At 39.1% G+C, this 19,982-nt stretch overlaps 2 protein-coding genes across 2 annotated transcripts; both read left to right on the top strand.

Moving 5' to 3' along the window:
• Positions 1 to 5,104: 5,104 nt before the first annotated feature.
• On the top strand, positions 5,105 to 6,046 carry LOC113933405 (olfactory receptor 10K1). Its single transcript, XM_027613445.1, has one exon. It carries the CDS (start codon positions 5,105 to 5,107, stop codon positions 6,044 to 6,046), a length of 942 nt encoding a protein of 313 aa, XP_027469246.1.
• A 9,093-nt stretch (positions 6,047 to 15,139) lies between these two features.
• On the top strand, positions 15,140 to 16,081 carry LOC113933543 (olfactory receptor 10R2-like). Its single transcript, XM_027613765.2, has one exon. The coding sequence runs from the start codon at positions 15,140 to 15,142 to the stop codon at positions 16,079 to 16,081; it is 942 nt and encodes a 313-aa protein (XP_027469566.2).
• The last annotated feature ends 3,901 nt before the right edge of the window (positions 16,082 to 19,982 follow it).

Genomic DNA, 19,982 nt, shown 5'->3' on the forward strand with positions numbered 1-19,982 from the left:
TCTGATTTCCTCCCATTCAGTTTTCCCTCCCTTCCCCTGTCTTCCTCCACACTATTCCTAATGTTCCACATATGAGTGAAACCATATGATAATTTTTCTTTCTCTATTTGACTTATTTCATTTAGCATAATCCCCTCCAATTCCATCCATGTCGATGCAAATAGTGGGTATTCATCCTTTCTAATTGCTGAGTAATATTCCATTGTATATATGGACCACATCTTCTTTTTCCATTCATCTGTTGAAGAGCATTCTGGCTCCTAACTTACACATCTATAAGCTAAATTTAAATTTTTATATCAAGGAAATGTTTTCAGAAAAATAAAATCAATTCTGTAGCAATCACACACACACACACACACACACACACACAAAATAGGAACAATTACCCTAGCTAGTGTAACAAGAACCTTTCTGCCTGCAGATCACTTGTACAGTAAAACAAAGTAGACTGAAGTGGCCAAGGGCAAGTCTCAATTTCCAGTTTTGTGTTTCCTACAGAGGCAACACTCCTTGGAGAAATAATGCCTCTAAACTACAAAGCTCAACCTTATGTGTGTCAGTCATTCAGGTTATAATGGAAGGAGCTGTGTCCAACTCCTCCCACACTGATTCCCAGACTCACACATGCTTGGTGCTGGAGAGTGGGCACAGTACATTGTTTAGAGGATGCAGTAGATTCATGGGGCTCCATCAGGGGTGGTCACACACTTGGTGCTTCTACTGAGTCTTCAGAAAGCCATTTCTTTATTCTACCAGGACATCTCCTTTGTGTGATGGGGTACATAGAGGAAGTCTGTTTCCCTGTATTATTCACTCAATAATCATGGTTTCTTATTGACATGTGAGGTCATTTCTGTTGTCAAAAAATGCACAGATGCATTTCTGAGCTCTCCTCTCTGTACTATTTATCTCTCTTGTTCCCACAGCATGCTCTTTTTTTTATTACTGAGGCATCTCACTCCTGGGAAGAGTGAGCCTCTATATGACCCATCCTTTCAAAATTGTCTTATTATTCCATGTAAACCTTAGAAATTTGATTATCAGGTTGCCTTCATGATTCATGCTGGGATTTGGACCAGATTTATACTCATTTTGGATTCTCTTGGATGAAAGTGAGAACTTTATGTTTCATCACTCTACTAAAAAACATTTGTAGACAACAAGCAATTTGATGATAGAGCTCAACTAAAGTGACTATGCTTGTTAAAATTTAGCTTTTGGCAGAGTAGCTCAATGTCCCTAATGAGAATTTCTATGGACAAGAACCTGAGAAGATGAATTTGTAATTAAACCCTCTTTTGACTCTAAGAAACACTGAAGTTGAGAATCACTGGACAGATATACTATTTTCCTCACTTAAAATTCAATGAAAAATTCCCACTTGGTTTGTAGAATACAGTTTCAATTGTGGTGATTTCTCCTACAGAATCCACTATGCACGGACTCAATTTCCAATGCAGACTCGAGCTAATTATGCTCCTTGCTCCTTCTCCCCAGGTTCCTCAGAAAAGGCTACCTTTGAGAACCTGGTGACATTAATTCTCCAAAATAGACTTGACTTCTAATTAACCCCAAGACAACATCTCCAGTAGTAGATCTAGCCTCAGGAGTCCAACAATCACAGTACATGCTTCTAATAACCACCCTGCATGCTGGTCATCAGAACTTCACCAGACAGTGAGTTGGGCTGGAGGGGCCCCGGGTCCTGATGAGTGGCACAGGCTTCCTCTAGCGATGCAGATGAGAGTTTCTACTTCAGGGCAGATTCACTCTCTTCTGGTGTCATTTCTTCAGTTTCTGAATTCTGGCTTAGAATCTACTCGTCAAGCGGTCCCAAATACTGAATAGCTCCTTCTGTCTGAATTGAAAGGAGGAGAGCAATGTAGGTACTTACTGAATAGCAGGAATATTGATGTAGTCTGGGGCTTTGTGGGGTGTGAGCCTGAGTGATGGGTAGGGCTTGTGAACATCGAGCTCCTCAAGGAGATCAGTGATGGCAGTTTCAGTAAGTGGTAGGGTTAAGAAGGAGAACTGGGGGCTACTTTTAACTTAAGGTCCTAAGAGTGATGAGGTGTGGTCCAAAGAGTTCTATGAATTTTCATAATGTTCACTGGGTCAGTTTGGCTCCCAGTGAGATTTTCTTTTCTTTCCAACTGGTTGACTCATGGATTAAAAGAAACAGATCCTGAATTTCCACTTCTCTCTTTGCCATGTACTCATGATGTCTCTTTTTAGCTATAATTGAAATCTGATGCTCAGACTCCATTTTAATAGGACAAGTTCAGGTTTTTCATGTGTATCGAAGAAGATAAAAATTTTACTTCTTTATTCTCTGATGATGCCTACGTAACTTTGCTCAGATTATTGATTGATGCTTTCCCTAAGACAAATATCTGGATATCTCAAAAGTGTTGCATCTGAAAGATACGTAGATTTGCCCCCTTTTGGAGGAACCCAGGACCCTCCTATTTTGAGGGTCTTGATTACATAATATCCCAATGGTGTATCTAAGGAGTCAGAAAAATAAGGTATGCAAGTATCATTTCCTGGAATTGTAACCTGAATGCCATCCATACGTTCTAGAATATAAGGGCACATCAGGGATCATCATTTAGAGCATCTTGGACTCCCTGAGTTGAAAAGACTCTTGGGGTCATACTCCACTCTCGCTCTAAGTCAAAACTCCTTCTGCAAGGTAGTGCTCAAGGATCTTCTGCCTAAGTACTTTTCCATGCATCTGGCCAGTTTATTACACTTATTGCTTACCCTAGCCCTTTTAATTTTAAAGTAAGGAGATGGAACATCCTTAGTTTATGTGTGTCTTAAATGAAGTGTCTTGCTCAAAGTTACACAAAGCGACTTAACCTAGAGATCTTCTCAGGTCAAATGGAGGGATCTTTTACCTTACTTTTATAGCCTGTGGGTATTTGCTGGAAGATCTTTTTAATTTTTCTCCTCTTATATCTTTCTATGCACAGTACAGATTTAACATACTGTAGTGGTCTCTGATGTTTTCCTGAGCAGATGAGGGCCATTTCCTCAGATGGACTGTGCTTCTGAGTTCCCATATACCACAAAAGGGGCAAATATACCAGTAACACAATCCATTTAGATGGTGGGGTTATATTAATAGTATGTGGAAAAAAAAGTCCACTTAACTGAAATCAGCTGTTCTATGGGTCTGAGTGACAAATAATTCAGACAACTATTTTGGATTTGGGTAGATACAGGTCCTTCAGAATCGAGAGAATTCCAGACTCTGTGGTCTACTCCATATGTTATACTCAGTGGAGTTAGGGTATGGTGGGAATTGGTTGTGCATTAGGTGAATGGAGATCCAGAAAAATTTTGGGAAAGTTCTAAGGCAAGGACAAGCAATGAGTATAAATTTAGATTTGCCTCAGAGTCTTGAAATACAGAAATCCATTTGTCCTGGTGAGGGTGTTATGTATGCACACTCTCTCATTGATGTTTTTCTAAATATAGAAAATACACAGCTATTATACACATACATATTATATAATGGGTATAGACATGGTAAATATATACTTTATATTTAACAGAACTAGACAGTTATGGAATGAAAAATCCCTATTATTTGTTAAAGAGCTTTAATATGAGCCAATGTGAGTATCCTCATATTAACTTCAAATAAATGAATAATTATACCTATTTAAGTTTAGGACCAGTCTCTAGCCAGTAAGAAAAGATGAAAATTTATTATCTCCAAGTTCTAATGATAGATACAATGAGTTTCAGAAGTTTGTCATCATTTACCTTAGAATCTAGAAATCTAGCATTTACTATCGTCTAGAAGAACCCAAAAACTCAAATTCTGGTAGCAGATGCAAATGATTCCTCAACAGAAATTGATGTATCTGTATGTAAATATACTTAAAAATATGTAAATAAAAACTGGATGCAACTGATAAATAAAGGCCAGGTGATTTTGCTTACAGAGAACACTTTCTTTACTTCCTAGTCTTGGACAATTAGGAAATACACCCATGAAAGAATTATCTGATATTAGTCCTAAAAATGACTTTAGAAATGATCCTCTCTAGCAGCTTGCAGACTGTGTTTAGTAGCAGAATATTCAAAAGGTATCTTATATTGTGGATATAATAATCTTGTTGACATAACAATATATAAAGGACATAAAGTCTGATTTATGGCATGGCACTGGTACCTGGAAAACTGACCGATTATCCCATTCTTTTTCATGCTCTATGACAAGCTCTGAGCCATTTCTGGAAAACTCTGTTCTCTGAGTTTCTCTGAGGCACAGAAAATGGGAAAAGGGAGGTGAACTGCAAATGCCACAAAAGTAATGAATCTCTTTTTACCACCCTGGTGACTCTTCTCTTCCTGGAATAGGGGACATTCTTCTTTAAACCAGTGTTGTCTTCTGTTCCACTCTTGGCAAAGCTCCCAGTGTGGAGCCTCCAGGAATGTCCCTAATTACTCTGTTAGTCAGTCTGTCAGAAATAACACCAAAGGTGTTTTTTTTTTTTTCTTATTGTTTTGGATACTGCCATAAGATTGTTGCAATGAATAATTGACATGAGTTTATGATGTTCTTACCACAGATCTTAGCATATAAGAAATCATCAACAAACACAATTCTTCTCACACATTTGCTAGAGAATTCTTCCTTTCCCTTCCCATTTTTTGGTTGGACAAACTGAGGTTCACATGTGTCCAAACACAACTCATTCCTTCATTGTACATTCTGATCAAGTTCAGATGGCCAAAATTAAACATATTTTTTCACTTTTGGAAAGCTAGTTTCCTTGGGATGCTAGTAAAAAGATAAACACAGTAATCCTTAGGTAAGATACAGGTAAAACCAATGAGACAGATCCTTAATCCTTGGCTAGAGAGATACCATAGTCTTAGTCTTTGAGAAAGCCTCCTAATCGGCTCAGTTCCTCTGTTGTATATTTAGCCTTAATTCTTTTCTTAGCAGAACTTTCTGAGGGGGGAATGAAGGACTTGACTGCCTACAGACTTTGTGCTGGTTTTCCCGTAATTTCTACTCTCCTTCCTGGAACCTGGCCTCTGTCTCTGTCCCTGACTTTCCTCTGTGGGGGCGCTCTGCATGGAGCAGGGCAATGAGACCCTGGTGAGGGAGTTCATCTTCCTGGGCTTCTCTTCTCTGGCCGGGCTGCAGCGACTCCTCTTCATAGCCTTCCTGCCCCTCTACCTGTTCACTCTGGGCACCAATGCCATCATCATTGCCACCATCGTGCTGGACAGAGCCCTTCACACCCCCATGTACTTCTTCCTTGCTGTCCTCTCCTGCTCTGAGACCTGCTACACCTTCGTTATTGTACCCAAGATGCTGGTGGACCTGCTGGCCCAGAAGAAGACCATCTCTTTCCTGGGCTGTGCCATCCAGATGTTCACCTTCCTCTTTCTTGGCTGCTCTCACTCCTTCCTGCTGGCAGCCATGGGTTATGACCGCTACGTGGCCATCTGTAACCCTCTGCGCTACACGGAGCTCATGGGACATCGGGTGTGTGTGGGACTAGTGGCTGCTGCCTGTGCGTGTGGCTTTACTATTGCACAGATTATCACTTCCATGGTATTTCACTTGCCCTTCCACTCCTCCAGCCAGCTCCATCACTACTTCTGTGACATCGCCCCTGTCCTCAAGGTGGCATCCCATCACTCGGGCCTCAGTCAGTTGGTCATATTCATGATTGGTGTGTTTGTCTTGGTCATCCCCCTGCTACTTATCCTGGTCTCCTACATCCACATCATTTCTGCCATTTTGAAGATCCCATCCTCCACCGGCAGGTACAAGGCATTCTCCACCTGTGCCTCCCATCTCATTGTGGTAACTGTTCATTATGGTTGTGCCTCCTTCATCTACTTAAGGCCCAAGTCCAGCTACTCTTCAAGTCAGGACACCCTCATATCTGTGTCCTACACCATCCTCACTCCACTGTTCAATCCAATGATTTACAGTCTGAGGAACAAGGAGTTCAAGTCAGCCCTTCGAAGAGTAATGGGCCAGACTTCACATCCCTTTAATTAAATTAATTCATTAAAATTAAACTATTCAGTGAATTATATGCCTTTTATGTGCTTTTATTTTATCAATTCTATGCCTATATCCATTTCTTAGAGTTTAGTTATTTTATCTTTCAGCTTGTCATAAGTTTTTATTACGATTTCAGTAACTTTTTGTGATTTAATTTATTTGACAGAGAGAGAGAGAGAGAAAGAAGCAGAGGGAGAGGGCCAAGCAGACTCCATCCTGAGCCTGGCGTCTGATGTGGGGCTTGATCCCACAACCCTGAGATCATTACCTAATCTGAAACCAAGAGTCAGACAGTCAACCTACTCAGCACCCAGGCGCCCCAAAATTTTGATAGTTTTTGAGAAATTTTCCAATTGTTTCTTTTTTAATATCTTTAACTGTGCTTTTGTTGCAAGTAAATATTTCACTTTATACAGTCAAATTGTTAGTTATTACTACTCTGAAGAATATGTCATTATCTCTAAGCTTAGTTTCCAATTTTTTTCATTCAGTGATATATTTTTTCCAAGTGTTTAAATTTCTTGCATTGTATTGACATATCCACAAGATTTTTTAACATTATGTGAGTTGAAGATTCAAATGGGTTTTTCTCTATATCTTGAAGAAGTATTTATTGAGTTGCTATGGTATGTTGGGTTGAGATCATCTCACGTTTGAAGAGTTATTGAAATTCTGTGCAATAATACAGGCACAGTGTCTTCTGAGGCATGGCCCTGTGGTAATATCCTCTATTTCTTCTAAGAAAATGACTTCTAAGCCACTTTTATTTTTGGTGGATCATATATGGAATTTAGTGTTCTACAAAATTATTCGTTTCATCTAGACTTTCAAAATTCTTTGTAAAATTTGTACGAAATATTCTGACATCTGAAAATTTCTTAGAAATGATTATTTTCTGTGTCATTTTATACTATGTATAATTGTGTTTACTTTTATTTTTTGGTTCTTATAGTGGTAGTTTGTTTTGTCTGTTGTCAGAGAACTTAACATACGTGTGAACAGATTCATTCTAGTGTTTTTCTCCCATATCATTGTTTTTAATATTATTTGTATTATTCAACTATTATTTGTATTATTGGTATTTATTTGTATTTTATTTGTATTATTTTTTCTTTGAATTTTCCTTTAATTTGTTGTTCTATTTAACTTACTGATGCTTTCTATGTACTTTCATTTTTTATGTCATATGTATATACATATGTGTTAATTATATATGTATATATAATTAAGCTGTGAAGTTTCCTCTCATCTCCACTTTAAACTTAACCCACCTAATCTGCTACATGAAGTGTAATTGATATTATTTCCTGGAACTTCTTTCATTTTCCTTTGTACTTCCCTTTTGACCCAACAATTATTTCATAGATTTTAAAAATCTCAGGTGAAAAGCCTTTTTTCTTTGTTATTCATTGGATAGTTTCTTATGCTGGAATTGGGAATATTGTTTGTATTCTTACCATTTTATGACCTTGGTTCAAGTTTTTATTGTGACATAATACACAACCAATATTCATTCTTCATGTGCCTTGAAAAGAACATGTGTACTCTTTCATTAGAATGCAAATTTGAAAAAAAAATACCTACCAGATATAGTTCACTATCTTGTTGCTTAGGCCTTCTAAATTCTTAGAGATATTTTTCCTTCTGATCTGTTTGAGCAGAGAGGTTATGAAAGCTACCCATTATTAGTGTGTCTCCTTGTAAACATTTTATAGTTTCTTTCTTATGAACGTTGCACCTGTGTTTTTGGGGGGACACAAATTCATATCTATTATAATTTCATTGTGAATTGTAGTTGTTAGCATTAAAAGTGTTTTTTATTTTTTGTTACTGTCTTTTGTCGTTCACTGAATACTCCTGGTCTGAATATTAAGCTGTCAAATATCAAGATTCCTCCCTTGCTTGTTTGGTTTGTGAGTGCTAGGCATGATTTCACATCTCTATATTTTTAGTCTTTCTGCATCATTTCCATCGTGCCTAGCATTTGCCCTATTTCCAGCCCAAGTGTCTGGACTCACTGGGAGAGGGAGTAAATATGCAATCTGGAAATAGGAGGACGTTTTACCAAAGGAGACGTCTCAGCTAAAACCCTGCCCCAAATTTTTCTCCGTAACCCAAATTTAACTTGTTTATTTGTTTATTGAACAAATACTAATCATGCTCACATTATATTCTAGGAACAAGTATGTTTCCCATGAGTCTGAAACACTTATGCTGCCTCTCCCATTCTAATATTCTGTCCTTTGTTTGAACCTTTCTTCCCCTCTTAGAGATGTCAGAAATGAGAATGCAAGATGTACATTTTCCTCCAACCTGAGAATGAAAATTTGGAGTCGTTAGGTAGGGAAACTCAAAGGAGGCCTTTCCACTGATGTTTGTTTTAACAAATGGTGCCCAGAAAACTTTCAGCTTTCTATTAGTCTCAGAGAATTTTAAGGAGGAAACCAACTAATCCCCATGGTGTATTAGAAAAGGCCTTCTGCACCCCAAACCATAAGATACCTAGGAATGAATCTAACCAAAGAGGCAAAGAATCTATACTCAGAAAACTATAAAATACTCATGAAAGAAATTGAGGAAGACGCAAAGAAATGGAAAAACGTTCCATGCTCATGGATTGTGAAGATGTCAATGCTACCTAGAGCAACCTACACATTCAATGCAATCCCTATCAAAATACCATCCACTTTTTTCAAAGAAATGAAACAAATAATCCTAAAATTTGTATGGAACCAGAAAAGATCCTGAATAGCCAGAGGAATGTTGAAAAAGAAAAGCAAAGCTGGCAGCATCATAATTCCGGACTTCCAGCTCTATTACAAAGCAATCATCATCAAGATAGTATGGTACTGGCACAAAAACAGACACATAGATCAATGGAAAAGAACAGAGAGCCCAGAAATGGACCCTCAACTCCATGTTCAACTAATCTTTGACAAAGCAAGAAAGAATGTCCAATGGAAAAAAGACAGTCTCTTCAACAAATCGTGTTGGGAAAATTGGACAGCCACATGCAGAAGAATGAAAGTGGACCATTTCCTTACACCACACACAAAAATAGACTCAAAATGGTTGAAAGACCTAAATGTGAGACAGGAGTCCATCAACATCCTAAAGGAGAACACAGGTAGCAACCTCTTCGACCTGAGCCACAGCAACTTCTTCCTAGAAACATCGCCAAAGGCAAGGGAAGCCAGGGCAAAAATGAACTATTGGGACTTCATCAAGATAAAAAGCTTTTGCACAGCAAAAGAAACAGTCCACAAAACCAAAAGACAACCGACAGAATGGGAGAAGATATTCACAAATGACATTATCAGATAAAGGGCTAGTATCCAAGATCTATAAAGAACTTATTAAACTCAACACCCAAAGAACAAATGATCCAATCAAGAAATGGGCAGAAGACATGAACAGACATTTTTCCAAAGAAGACATCCAAAGGGCCAACAGACACATGAAAAAGTGCTCAACATCGCTCAGCATCAGGGAAATCCAAATCAAAACCTCAATGAGATACCACCTCACACCCGTCAGAATGGCTAAAATTAACAAGTCAGGAAACGACAGATATTGGCAGGGATGTGGAAAAACGGGAACCCTCCAACACTGTTGGTGGGAATGCGAGTTGGTGCAGCCACTCTGGAAAACAGTATGGAGGTTCCTCAAACAGTTGAAAATAGAGCTACCATACAATCCAGCAATTACACTACTGGGTATTTACCACAAAGATACAAAGGTAGGGATCCGAAGGGGTATGTGCACCCCGATGTTTATAGCAGCAATGTCCATAATAGCCAAACTATGGAAAGAGCCAAGATGTCCATCGACAGATGAATGGATAAAGAAGAGGTGGTATATATACATGATGGAATATTATGCAGCCATCAAAAGGAAGGAGATCTTGCCATTTGCAATGACATGGATGGAACTGGAGGGTGTTATGCTGAGTGAAATAAGTCAATCAGAGAAAGACATGTATCATATGACCTCACTGATATGAGGAATTCTTAATCTCAGGAAACAAACTGAGGGTTGCTGGAGTGGTGGGGGGTGGGAGGGATGGGGTGGCTGGGTGATAGACTTTGGGAAGGGTATGAGCTATGTATGGTGAGTGCTGTGAATTGTGTAAGACTGTTGAATCACAGACCTGTACCTCTGAAACAAATAATACATTGTATGTTAAAAAAGAAGAAGAAGAAGATAGCAGGAAGGAAAAAATGAATGGGGGAAATTAGAGGGGGAGACGAACCATGAGAGACTATGGACTCTGAGAAACAAACTGAGGGTCCTAGAAGGGAGGGGGGTGGGGGGATGGGTTCGCCTGGTGATGGGTATTAAAGGGGGCACGTACTAAATGGAACACTTGGTGTTATATGCAAACAATGAATCATGGAACACTACATCAAAAACTACTGATGTATGGTGATTAACATAACATAATGAAAAAAAAAGAAAAGACCTTCTCTTTGACCAACAAATTCTCTTAGTGTATTACCATAGTTCTACTTGCTAATTGGGGAAATTATGGACAAGCATTGGGCACCATGTGGTAATTAACTCCCTATGGAGGAGGGGATCTCAATTACCAACAAGACATTGAGGCCATGCCAATGCAGAAAGGAAAAACACCCTTAATGATGCTTATTGAGGCATTAGCTAAACTGCTCATGGAGAAGAGGCACAGGTGATATTTTCTGTGGAGTCATGTAGACAGTTTCCTTATATTGGTTCAGACAGTTGATGGAAAATGAAAGAAGAACTCTGGTACATTATGACAGGGAAGACAATTTTGGCAAATTTCACCTAGAAAACTTCACAGAGTTTCAAAGAAGTGTCTGAGAATGAAGAGGCCTGCATGTCACCAGGCACTAGCACTCTGATTTGAAGGATTGTAAAATTTTTATTCTTATTTAGGGACTTTGGTTTCCTTATTGAGAAGAATAGTGACAATCAGTCATTTCTTGTATGTCAAAATTTAAATTGTTGAGTTTTCTCATGAGCCAGTAACTTACTTTCCCCCCGTGATCAGTAGTGGGAAATGTAATTAAATGTCAGAAAGGACAACTGGATAGTGGAAACCGTGGGGGTAGAGATGGAGGTCAGCAAGAAGGCAGGGCCTCAGAATCAGTTTGATTGTTTCATAGGAGGGGTATAGCATTAGATTTAGAAAGAAAGAAAGTGAGGGGCACCTGGGTGTCTCAGTCAGTTAAGCATCTGCCTCTTGGTTTTGGCTTAGGTCATGATCTCAAGGTTGTGGTATTGAATCCTGTGTCAGGCTCCATACCTAGCAGAGAGTCTGCTTAAGATTCTCTCTCACTCTATCCCTCTGCCCCTCCCCCCTTTTAAATTAATGAATAAAAATAAAACAGAAGGGAAGAAAATGAAATTTATAGAGAACATGGAATGACAGAGAACATAAGCAGTGAGTGTTCTCACTTAGGAGCACATGGTGGTGCACAGGGAAGCCAGCTGCTGTAAAAAGAACTAATTAGGATCATTATTAATTCATTAATGGACTATCGAATGTATTTATTCATCAAGCACTTATATATCATTAATTTAAATATTGAGTTAAGTTTTGAGGATACATAGGGAATAAGGTATGATCTTTATTCCTGAGGTTTTCAAGTCTACTGGAGAGACAATCAGGAAACCATAATTTGGACATAACAGGCTAGTATTTTGATAAAGACACAGGAAACAATCTTGAAATATACTAAATGTGAAATATAGTAGAAACTGCAAAATCTTCCTGTACAGATTAGGGGAAGTTCAGTAACTGGTGTCTTTAAAAAAAAAAAATGTGACCGATGGGTGGGCCCCAGATGAAGGCAAGAGAATATTAGAGACTGAGAATCCCTTCTTCTCTCCCCCCCCCTCTCTCCCACACACACTCTCCCTCTCCCTCCCCCTCTCTCTGTCTCTCTTTCTTTGCCTCCCCTTCTCCCACCTTATCTTTTCTCCCTCTCTCTGTGTCTGTCTGTCTGTCTCTCTCTCTCTCTCTGTGTCTCTGTCTGTCACACATACATTCTCTAAGCATAAAATCTTAAAAGACAAAACATATATAGAAAACTGTATTTCAGTTAATTCCTGTGTGATGGCAATTTAGAGGAGGAGGCTGTAAAGGTAATTGGGGGTGAAGAACTAGCTGTCTTTTTTAACCAGCTTAAGGAACTGGCCTCACTTACACTGATGAAGTCATTGAGCCAGGTAATGAACAATTAATTCACTTTTTCTTCTTGTTAAGAAGACAACTGAATAAAAAAAAGACAATTGAATTACCCAATTTTCCTTTTCATTTATCCTCCCTCCTTATTTTCCCAAAGCTTTTCTCTGAATCTGTAGCATCTTCCCTTCCAAGATCTTCTATTCACCAAATATTTTATGTAACATCCTCAACCAGGTTAAAGAGAGCCAAAGGTTTTTGGTTTTTGTTAATAGGGAATTTATTTTCAAATTTCAGTTGCTTCATAGGTTGCAAGGATGACTCTGAAAAAGTAGATGATGTCTTGTGAGTACTGTGTGGGAGGGTCGCAGAATGGTCGGCCTGTACCATGGCCTTTCTTTCCTTTCCAAACAAACCCCAACCCTCCCTGGATAACAGGTCACTGCTTTTTCTTGGGATGGTCCTATAAAAGAACAGAAGCAAAGGATGGAGACCAGGACATTGGAAAGCTGGAGATAACATCTCAGGAAGAGCATCAGTGGAGACTGTTCCAGTCAAAAGCATGGTGTGTATTCCTTACTTATAAAGTGTAGAGATGGGCAATTCAAAGATACCAAAATAGGAGTGAAATCTCCTTATTTTAGTCCCATTTTTAAAATTTTACTATACCTTTGTCTAAGCAAAAGAGCAAACAATGATAGAAGTTTTGTTATTTGCAAAGGTGTTTAAGACTAACAAAATGCTATTTAGGGGCGCCTGGGTGGTTCAGTCATTAAGGGTCTGCCTTCAGCTCAGGTCATGATCCCAGCGTCCTGGGATCAAGCCCTGCATCAGGCTCCCTGCTCAGAGGGAAGCCTGCTTCTCACTCTCCGCTCCCCCTGCTTGGGTTCCCTCTCTCGCTGTGTCTCTGTCTCTGTCAAATAAATAAATAAAATCTTTTTAAAAATAAGACTAACAAAGTGCTATTTAAATTAAAATTTAAGAGTTTAGCTAGTTGAGATAATGGAGAAAACCACATGATAATTGGAAAAGCAGCAATTTTCAATGATTCTTTTGTCTTTGCATTTAGAGAATGACACTGGAGAGAGGTTTTTTTTTTTTTTATCCCAAAATGTTAAAGCAGAAGGTTAATATTGTATGTCAAATGAATATTAAGGGAACAAGTTTGGAAAACCCCTGGAATCAAACCTCTTGGGTATTCTGAAATAATTTAGAAGAAACCCTGGGATATGGGTCATTTATTTTTTCTTCAGCAAGCTTTCAAGCACCTGGTGTATACTAGACACTGCTGTATGTCTGGTAATTGACACGTTGTGAAGTCAAAAACATCCGAATAATACTAGTGACAACTGAGATTCTAGCAATTGCTAACAAAACCAAGAGAAAGTGACAATAAAGCACAATTAAGAAGTTATAGGGAGGAGTCAATGTGTAAATGTTACTTTAACTAGGAATTTAAAGGAGTCACATTAAAAGAAAAAGAAACAACAACAACCACAAACATAAAGTGTGGATGATTTCTAGATTTAGAAGGTAGGATAAAAAATGACATGGTTGTTCAAAGTTTTTCAACACTAAAGCATACGTGAAGGAATATATAGTGGCAGTTATGCGTGGAAAGTTATATTGGGGAAAAATATGAGACACAGAGTATGATTGCTTTAACTTTGTAGATAATTGTTATTTAGTTTTGTTAATAGGGTTAGGATTTGTCTTGTAAGAAGACTACTCTGAGGCCACAGTGGAGGATGGTTTAGAGTGGAAGGAGATATAATCCAGGGGGTCTGTCTCTCATGCTCTTGGAGTAGTCCAGACAAGAGCTAATTTCTTACAGAAAAGAAGAAATGATCCTAGAAGTATTGCAGAATAAAAATAGATTGCATTTGGAGGATGAGAAAAATCATGTATTTAAATATGTCTCAGAAATTTACAGCTTATATGATGAGGAGGATTTTGAAACTTTTTACTGAGACACAGAATCCTTGTGAAGAAACAGATCTGGGCAAGAGGTGGGAGAGGACAAGAATGTTTTGATTTAAAATATATATAATCTAGCACTAGGAACAATGACTTATCAGAAGCATTAGGGAAAGTATCTGAGCCTCCCTCAAGAATTCACAGACAGATCCTAGGAAAGATGGTCTATCGAGTCTCCAAGTCAGGTATATCAGGGATAAGCCGTGCAACTCAATGGGCAACCAGCAAATGCTGAATCAAACTAAATTCTTCCAACCATAGGTTTTCTGCAAGGGAAATCAGGCTTACTGTCCTACAAGGGTGTGGAGAGGAATCATAAAACTAGTTCTAAGACAGAAGCAGTAGGTCTAAACCAAATTAACCTTTAATGAATGACTGCATGGAAATGGGGTAAATGGTTAGTAATGAAAAGGAGCTGTATTCTTCAGAGGCCAGCAACACAAAGACAGATCAAGGGTGTTTCCCTAGATGATGAATGTATTAAAAGCAGGTGAGAGGTGGATTCTCAGACATTGGTGCTATTGCTTGTAGAATATACATATTAGCAATGTGGATAAAGCTATGACCATGGAAAATCATAATTAACATAAACTTTTGAATATTAGATCACCAAAGAATTAAGTGGAGAGTACATAAGTCTGCAAGAGTGGAGTGGGGGGTGAAAGGATAGGTTTTATTGAGCAAATACTGTGCCTTCGTGTGAACACTTACCCCAGATTCACTGCTAAGATCATTGGCAGAGAAACAGCATTGTGGATACGTATTCATTTAGGATAATTTTTGGTTAATTTATAATCCTTTTTTTCTCTTTCTTTCTAGTTGTTTTTCATTCACACCAGACTGGTGCTGTCTACGTTATGAGGGGTAAGTCTCTCTATTCCACGGTCCCAGAGGTCTCTGGACCTGATCACACTGGCTTTGTTCTGTGGCGTCCACTCTCCATGGCCAATTCTTCCCAGGTCACTGAGTTCCTCCTTCTGGGTTTCTCCAGCTTCGGTGAATTGCAGCCTGTCCTCTTTGTGCTCTTTCTCTGCCTCTATTTGATCATCCTGAGTGGAAACTTCACCATCATCTCCGTCATCCACCTGGACCGCAGCCTCCACAGACCCATGTACTTCTTTCTTTGTGTCCTTTCAACCTCTGAAGTCTTCTACACAATTGTTATCCTGCCCAAGATGCTTATCAACCTGCTCTCTGCCCTCAAGACACTCTCCTTCATGGGCTGTGCCACCCAGATGTTCTTCTTCCTCGGCTTTGCTGTCACCAATTGCCTGCTTCTGGGAGTTATGGGTTATGACCGCTACACTGCCATCTGCCAGCCCTTGCGCTACCTCGTTCTCATGAACTGGAGGGTGTGTGGACAGCTGGCAGCAAGTTGTATTGTTAGTGGCTTCCTAATATCTCTGGTGGGAACAACTTTGGTCTTCAGCCTCCCTTTCTGTGGCTCCAACAAGGTCAACCACTACTTCTGTGACATCTCACCAGTTATCCGACTTGCCTGTGCTGAAACCTACATCCATGAACTGGTCATCTTCATCTGTGGTGTTCTGGTGCTTGTTGTGCCCTTGATATTCATCTGTATCTCATATGGCTTCATTGTCCATACCATCCTGAAGATCCCATCTGCTGAGGGCAAGCGGAAAGCCTTCTCCACCTGTGCCTCCCACCTCACTGTGGTCATTGTCCACTATGGCTGTGCTTCCTCTGTCTACCTGCAGCCCTCAGCCAAATACTCATCAGGCAAAGACAGGCTGGTGACAGTGACCTACACTATCATCACCCCCCTGTTGAACCCAGTGGTATACAGCCTTAGGAACAAAGATGTACAGCTGGCCATTCGGAAAATGATTGAGAAGACTGGGATTTCTCTTAAGACTTTATAGTTAAAACATTTTCAACAGTACACACACATTTGGGTCAAATGTGTCACTACGTGTTTAACTCGTAACAGTTTCTGGTAGTATCTGTCTGTATAAGTGTGTGGCCTTAGACAAGTTGTTTGATGCTGCAGCGTCTAAATGTTCTCTTATTAAAGCAGGCATGATAATATGATCCTTTCAAGGCTGTTGTAAAGATTAAAGGAGATAGCACAGTGTCTGTCACAAAGGTTAGCTCTCTTCCTCCTCCTCCTTGCCTCCTTATGGTTTACAGTTCTAAAAAGGCTCTTAAAAACCTTTATCTCCTGCTCTATCTTTGGCTTGTTTGTCCCAAAACCCTGATGGTACTCTTTGTTTAAGATTATGTCCAAGTTAAAAGGAGGTGCTCAAGTCTGAAGGTGGCTTAGATGTGAGGGCGTGACATGGTGGGGATATCATTTACTGCACTAGAAATTAGAAGGTTTCAACCCGACACTGGTTAAGTCATGACTTTAAGAAAGTCACAATTGTTCTCTGAATCTGAATTTTAAAATATGGAAAATAAAGATAGTATAATTTTTCTTTTCTAATTCACAGGGTTTTTGTTTGTATCTAATGGATCAGATGAAAGAAAGCACATGTAAAATGTACAACTGCACAGAGTGTAAGCTCATATTAATTAAGGCTTTGAGCATCTTTGCAAGGACGTTTTATTTCTTCCAATTCTCTGAAAATGATATTTCTGGGTGCCTTTTCTGACTACCTCTTTGAACCGCTTGTTACATAACACAGAAGATATGCTACATAAATGAGTGGAAAAAATAATCCACCATCCAGTCCCCAGAAGAAGGCTGGAGGAGAGGTCTCCATGGCATTCCACACTGAATCCGTTAAGGAGAGGGAGCTACTCAGTTTCGAAGTTGTCATCAGACTCCGTACTTTGAGAGAGAAGGACTCTGGTGGTCATCTTGCCCCACATGTCCCCTATCCAGAAGGTCCTTCCTTAGTACCGCCGAGGGAACCCATCCATCGCTGACCTGTTGCTTTCCCTTTGTTGTAGCAGATACTCACCTTTCTATGATTTTCACACTCTCTGTCTCTCATGTCATACACTGACTCCACTCTTGGCTCACAGATGTTTGAGGTGGTTATGACAATTGGGACTTTTCCTATTACCTACATGACCTGAATTTCAGACACTCTGTCTTCTTGCGTACGGCCCTCTGGACATGCTAGAGCATATCAATATTTTCTTTGAAGCATAACGAATGAAAGTGAAGTTCATATTTCACATACGACTCCATTTCCAGGTGAAATGTAACGGCATTCTCTCTTGTTAAGTTTATTTAGATTTTCAAATTAAAGTAGTATAATCGTCAGTAATGTTCTTATATTTAAAAATTATTACCTCTATTTCTATTTTTGTTTCCCATTTTTTAGGTTTTGGATTAAGTCTTTTTATATTATTTTCATTCTTAGTCATTAAATAATTAAGACATTTAAAGCACTACATATCTCTGTAAGCATGGCATGGGCTATCTCCATTAATCCATTCTGTTCTTTTTTATTTCCTTCCTAACATGTTTGCAATTGTCATTTATTGCCCATATATTTTTTAGGAACAAGTATTCGTTTATTTATAATAGACATTTCCTTGCTAATATTTAAATAACTTCTGTTATTTATTTATATTTTGTGTGTGCGTGTTAGTGACAAAATGTGACTAGTACAAGTCCTATTTTTAGAATTCATTGCATTTTAATTTTTTTCCAAATTTTTCTCTTTGAAATATTTTATTTAGATTAAAATAGTATCATATTATGAATATCATCTTAATTTTTTAATTAAGTCATTTTAGTATGAGAGATCATGATTTGTTTTGCGTGTACATGTCATGGTTTCATTTGCTCATTTCAAATACTTCACAATTATATTTCTAGCAATACTGACTTATGAATTTTGTTATGAAATCTATTTTTTAAATGCTAAAAAACTTTTTGGGATTTCACACATATATTTTATTCCAAAACCCACTAAAATAATAAACACAAAAGCACTCATCAAGAAGCAAACAGGAGAGGATAATACACAGGAAGGATAAAAAAAAAGTTATAGAGGCAAAAAAAAAATGATTCTAAGCAGAAGGGACAAAGCTGAAAGGTAGGAAACCTGCACGAAGTGGGAAACCCACCAAATGCAAACTGGGTCCCAGCACAGAACTGCGTCTGGACATCCTCCTCACTCTCAAACCTCCCCAGTACTGTGGAAAAGAGCAAGATTGGTTAATGTCTCAGGAAGGAAGGCAGCTTCTCAATCAGTGCTGCTCAGATCACCGGCAGAAGGACAGATTTCTTTTCTTTGCCCATTTCATCACAATACTTTGGTAAAACACAATAAAAATGCTAAGTGAAATAAGTCAGTCAGAGAAAGACAAATACCATATGATCTCACTCATATGTGGAATTTAAGAAAGAAAACAGATGAACATATGGGAAGGGGGAAAAGAGAAAAAGGAGAGAGGGTAACAAGCCATAAGAGACTCCTAATGACAGAGAACAAACTGAGGGCTGATGGAGGGGAGGTGGGTGGGGGATGGGCTAGATGGGGGAGAGGCATTAAGGAGGGCACCTGTTGTGATGAGCACTGGGTGTTGTATGTAAGTGATGAATCACTGGGTTCTACTCCAGAAACCAAAATTGCACTACCTAAAATTTAAATTAAAAAAAAAATAAATAAAGTATTAGAGAAATGAAAGGAAAAGAACACCTGAGAGAGGTCCAGTACAAAAGGTGTGTGTGCACTGATGGGATGTCTCAGTAATGTCACATGCTGTAACAGCTGCTCGCTACGTTGCATTTCATATCCATCTCATCACAAGTTGATAACAAAGAGCTCAGAGACCAGACTGCAGACTCTCGTCTGATAGGGTTGCTTTCTATTTCTTCCACGCCAGAGTAAGCCTGGGGGTTTCCTTTCCAGAGCAGGTGGCACAGCAGGGGCTGTGCTTGAAGCAGGGGTGAGTGTGAGCATGAGCGTGCCTGTCGCCGGCTTCTCCCCACCTCGGCTCCCAGAAGGTGACAGCCTCTCTTAAGTCCCTTAGGAAAGAGGACGATCTCTTTCTGCCAGAGGTGACTGGAATTAAGGAGTAACCTCAACAAAATGAGTGACTTTGCTCTGCCTGGCTCTCCTTCTACAGGGAGCCCACCAGTCTTAGGGACACCCACACACAGCTTCTAGCAAGTTTTCCAGTCCCACAGTCTGCAATATATTTGAGCATCCAAGGCTTGCCAGACATTTGAAGAAGAACACGGAGGTCAAGACATAAGAGCAAAATATGTTCAGAGGAAATATAAAAATGCAGAGAACAGAAAATATTATTGTTGATACCTTCATATAAAACATATTGCATTCATGAAAGAACCGTCTATCATGTTCACTTTAGCGAAGCAAAACACCGAGAGGAAAGCATACAAACATGACTGGCACAGCAAAGAACTTTCACAGAGAGAACCTAAATAGCTCAAAACCTGGAATATCACTAACATCTCATTACTCTCTCTGCTTTCTACAACAGAAACAGCTCTGGTGGTTTCTCATGTCATGTCTCGTGCTTGGCTGGCTTCAAACTTTATAAGGATAGAAATCTAGAGGATGCATGCTCCAGAATTATTTTCAGCCTTTCTCTAGTTCTTCCTCTTTCGTATCTGCTTTTCCTGTTGATGGCCTTATGCATTATGTTTATACAGGCATATGCTCTCCCAAGTTCAGACTTCATTTATGAAATGTTTTTTGGTCATTTCTAGTTGCTTCCTGAGCTATCCCTTTGCTTTCCAAGACTTCCCTTCCTCTAATCACTCATAACTGAATTCTTTTAAATTCTGATCTTTGCTAGTATTTTGCACATTCTATTATTTCTTTAATTCCTTTC

The sequence above is a fragment of the Zalophus californianus genome, chromosome 10 (assembly GCF_009762305.2).
Source record: "Zalophus californianus isolate mZalCal1 chromosome 10, mZalCal1.pri.v2, whole genome shotgun sequence".
Lineage (NCBI taxonomy): Eukaryota > Metazoa > Chordata > Mammalia > Carnivora > Otariidae > Zalophus > Zalophus californianus.

Bases quoted from the DNA above. Each gene is read 5' to 3' on its own strand.
- LOC113933405 (XM_027613445.1), top strand. From the start codon at position 5,105: ATGGAGCAGGGCAATGAGACCCTGGTGAGGGAGTTCATCTTCCTGGGC.
- LOC113933543 (XM_027613765.2), top strand. From the start codon at position 15,140: ATGGCCAATTCTTCCCAGGTCACTGAGTTCCTCCTTCTGGGTTTCTCC.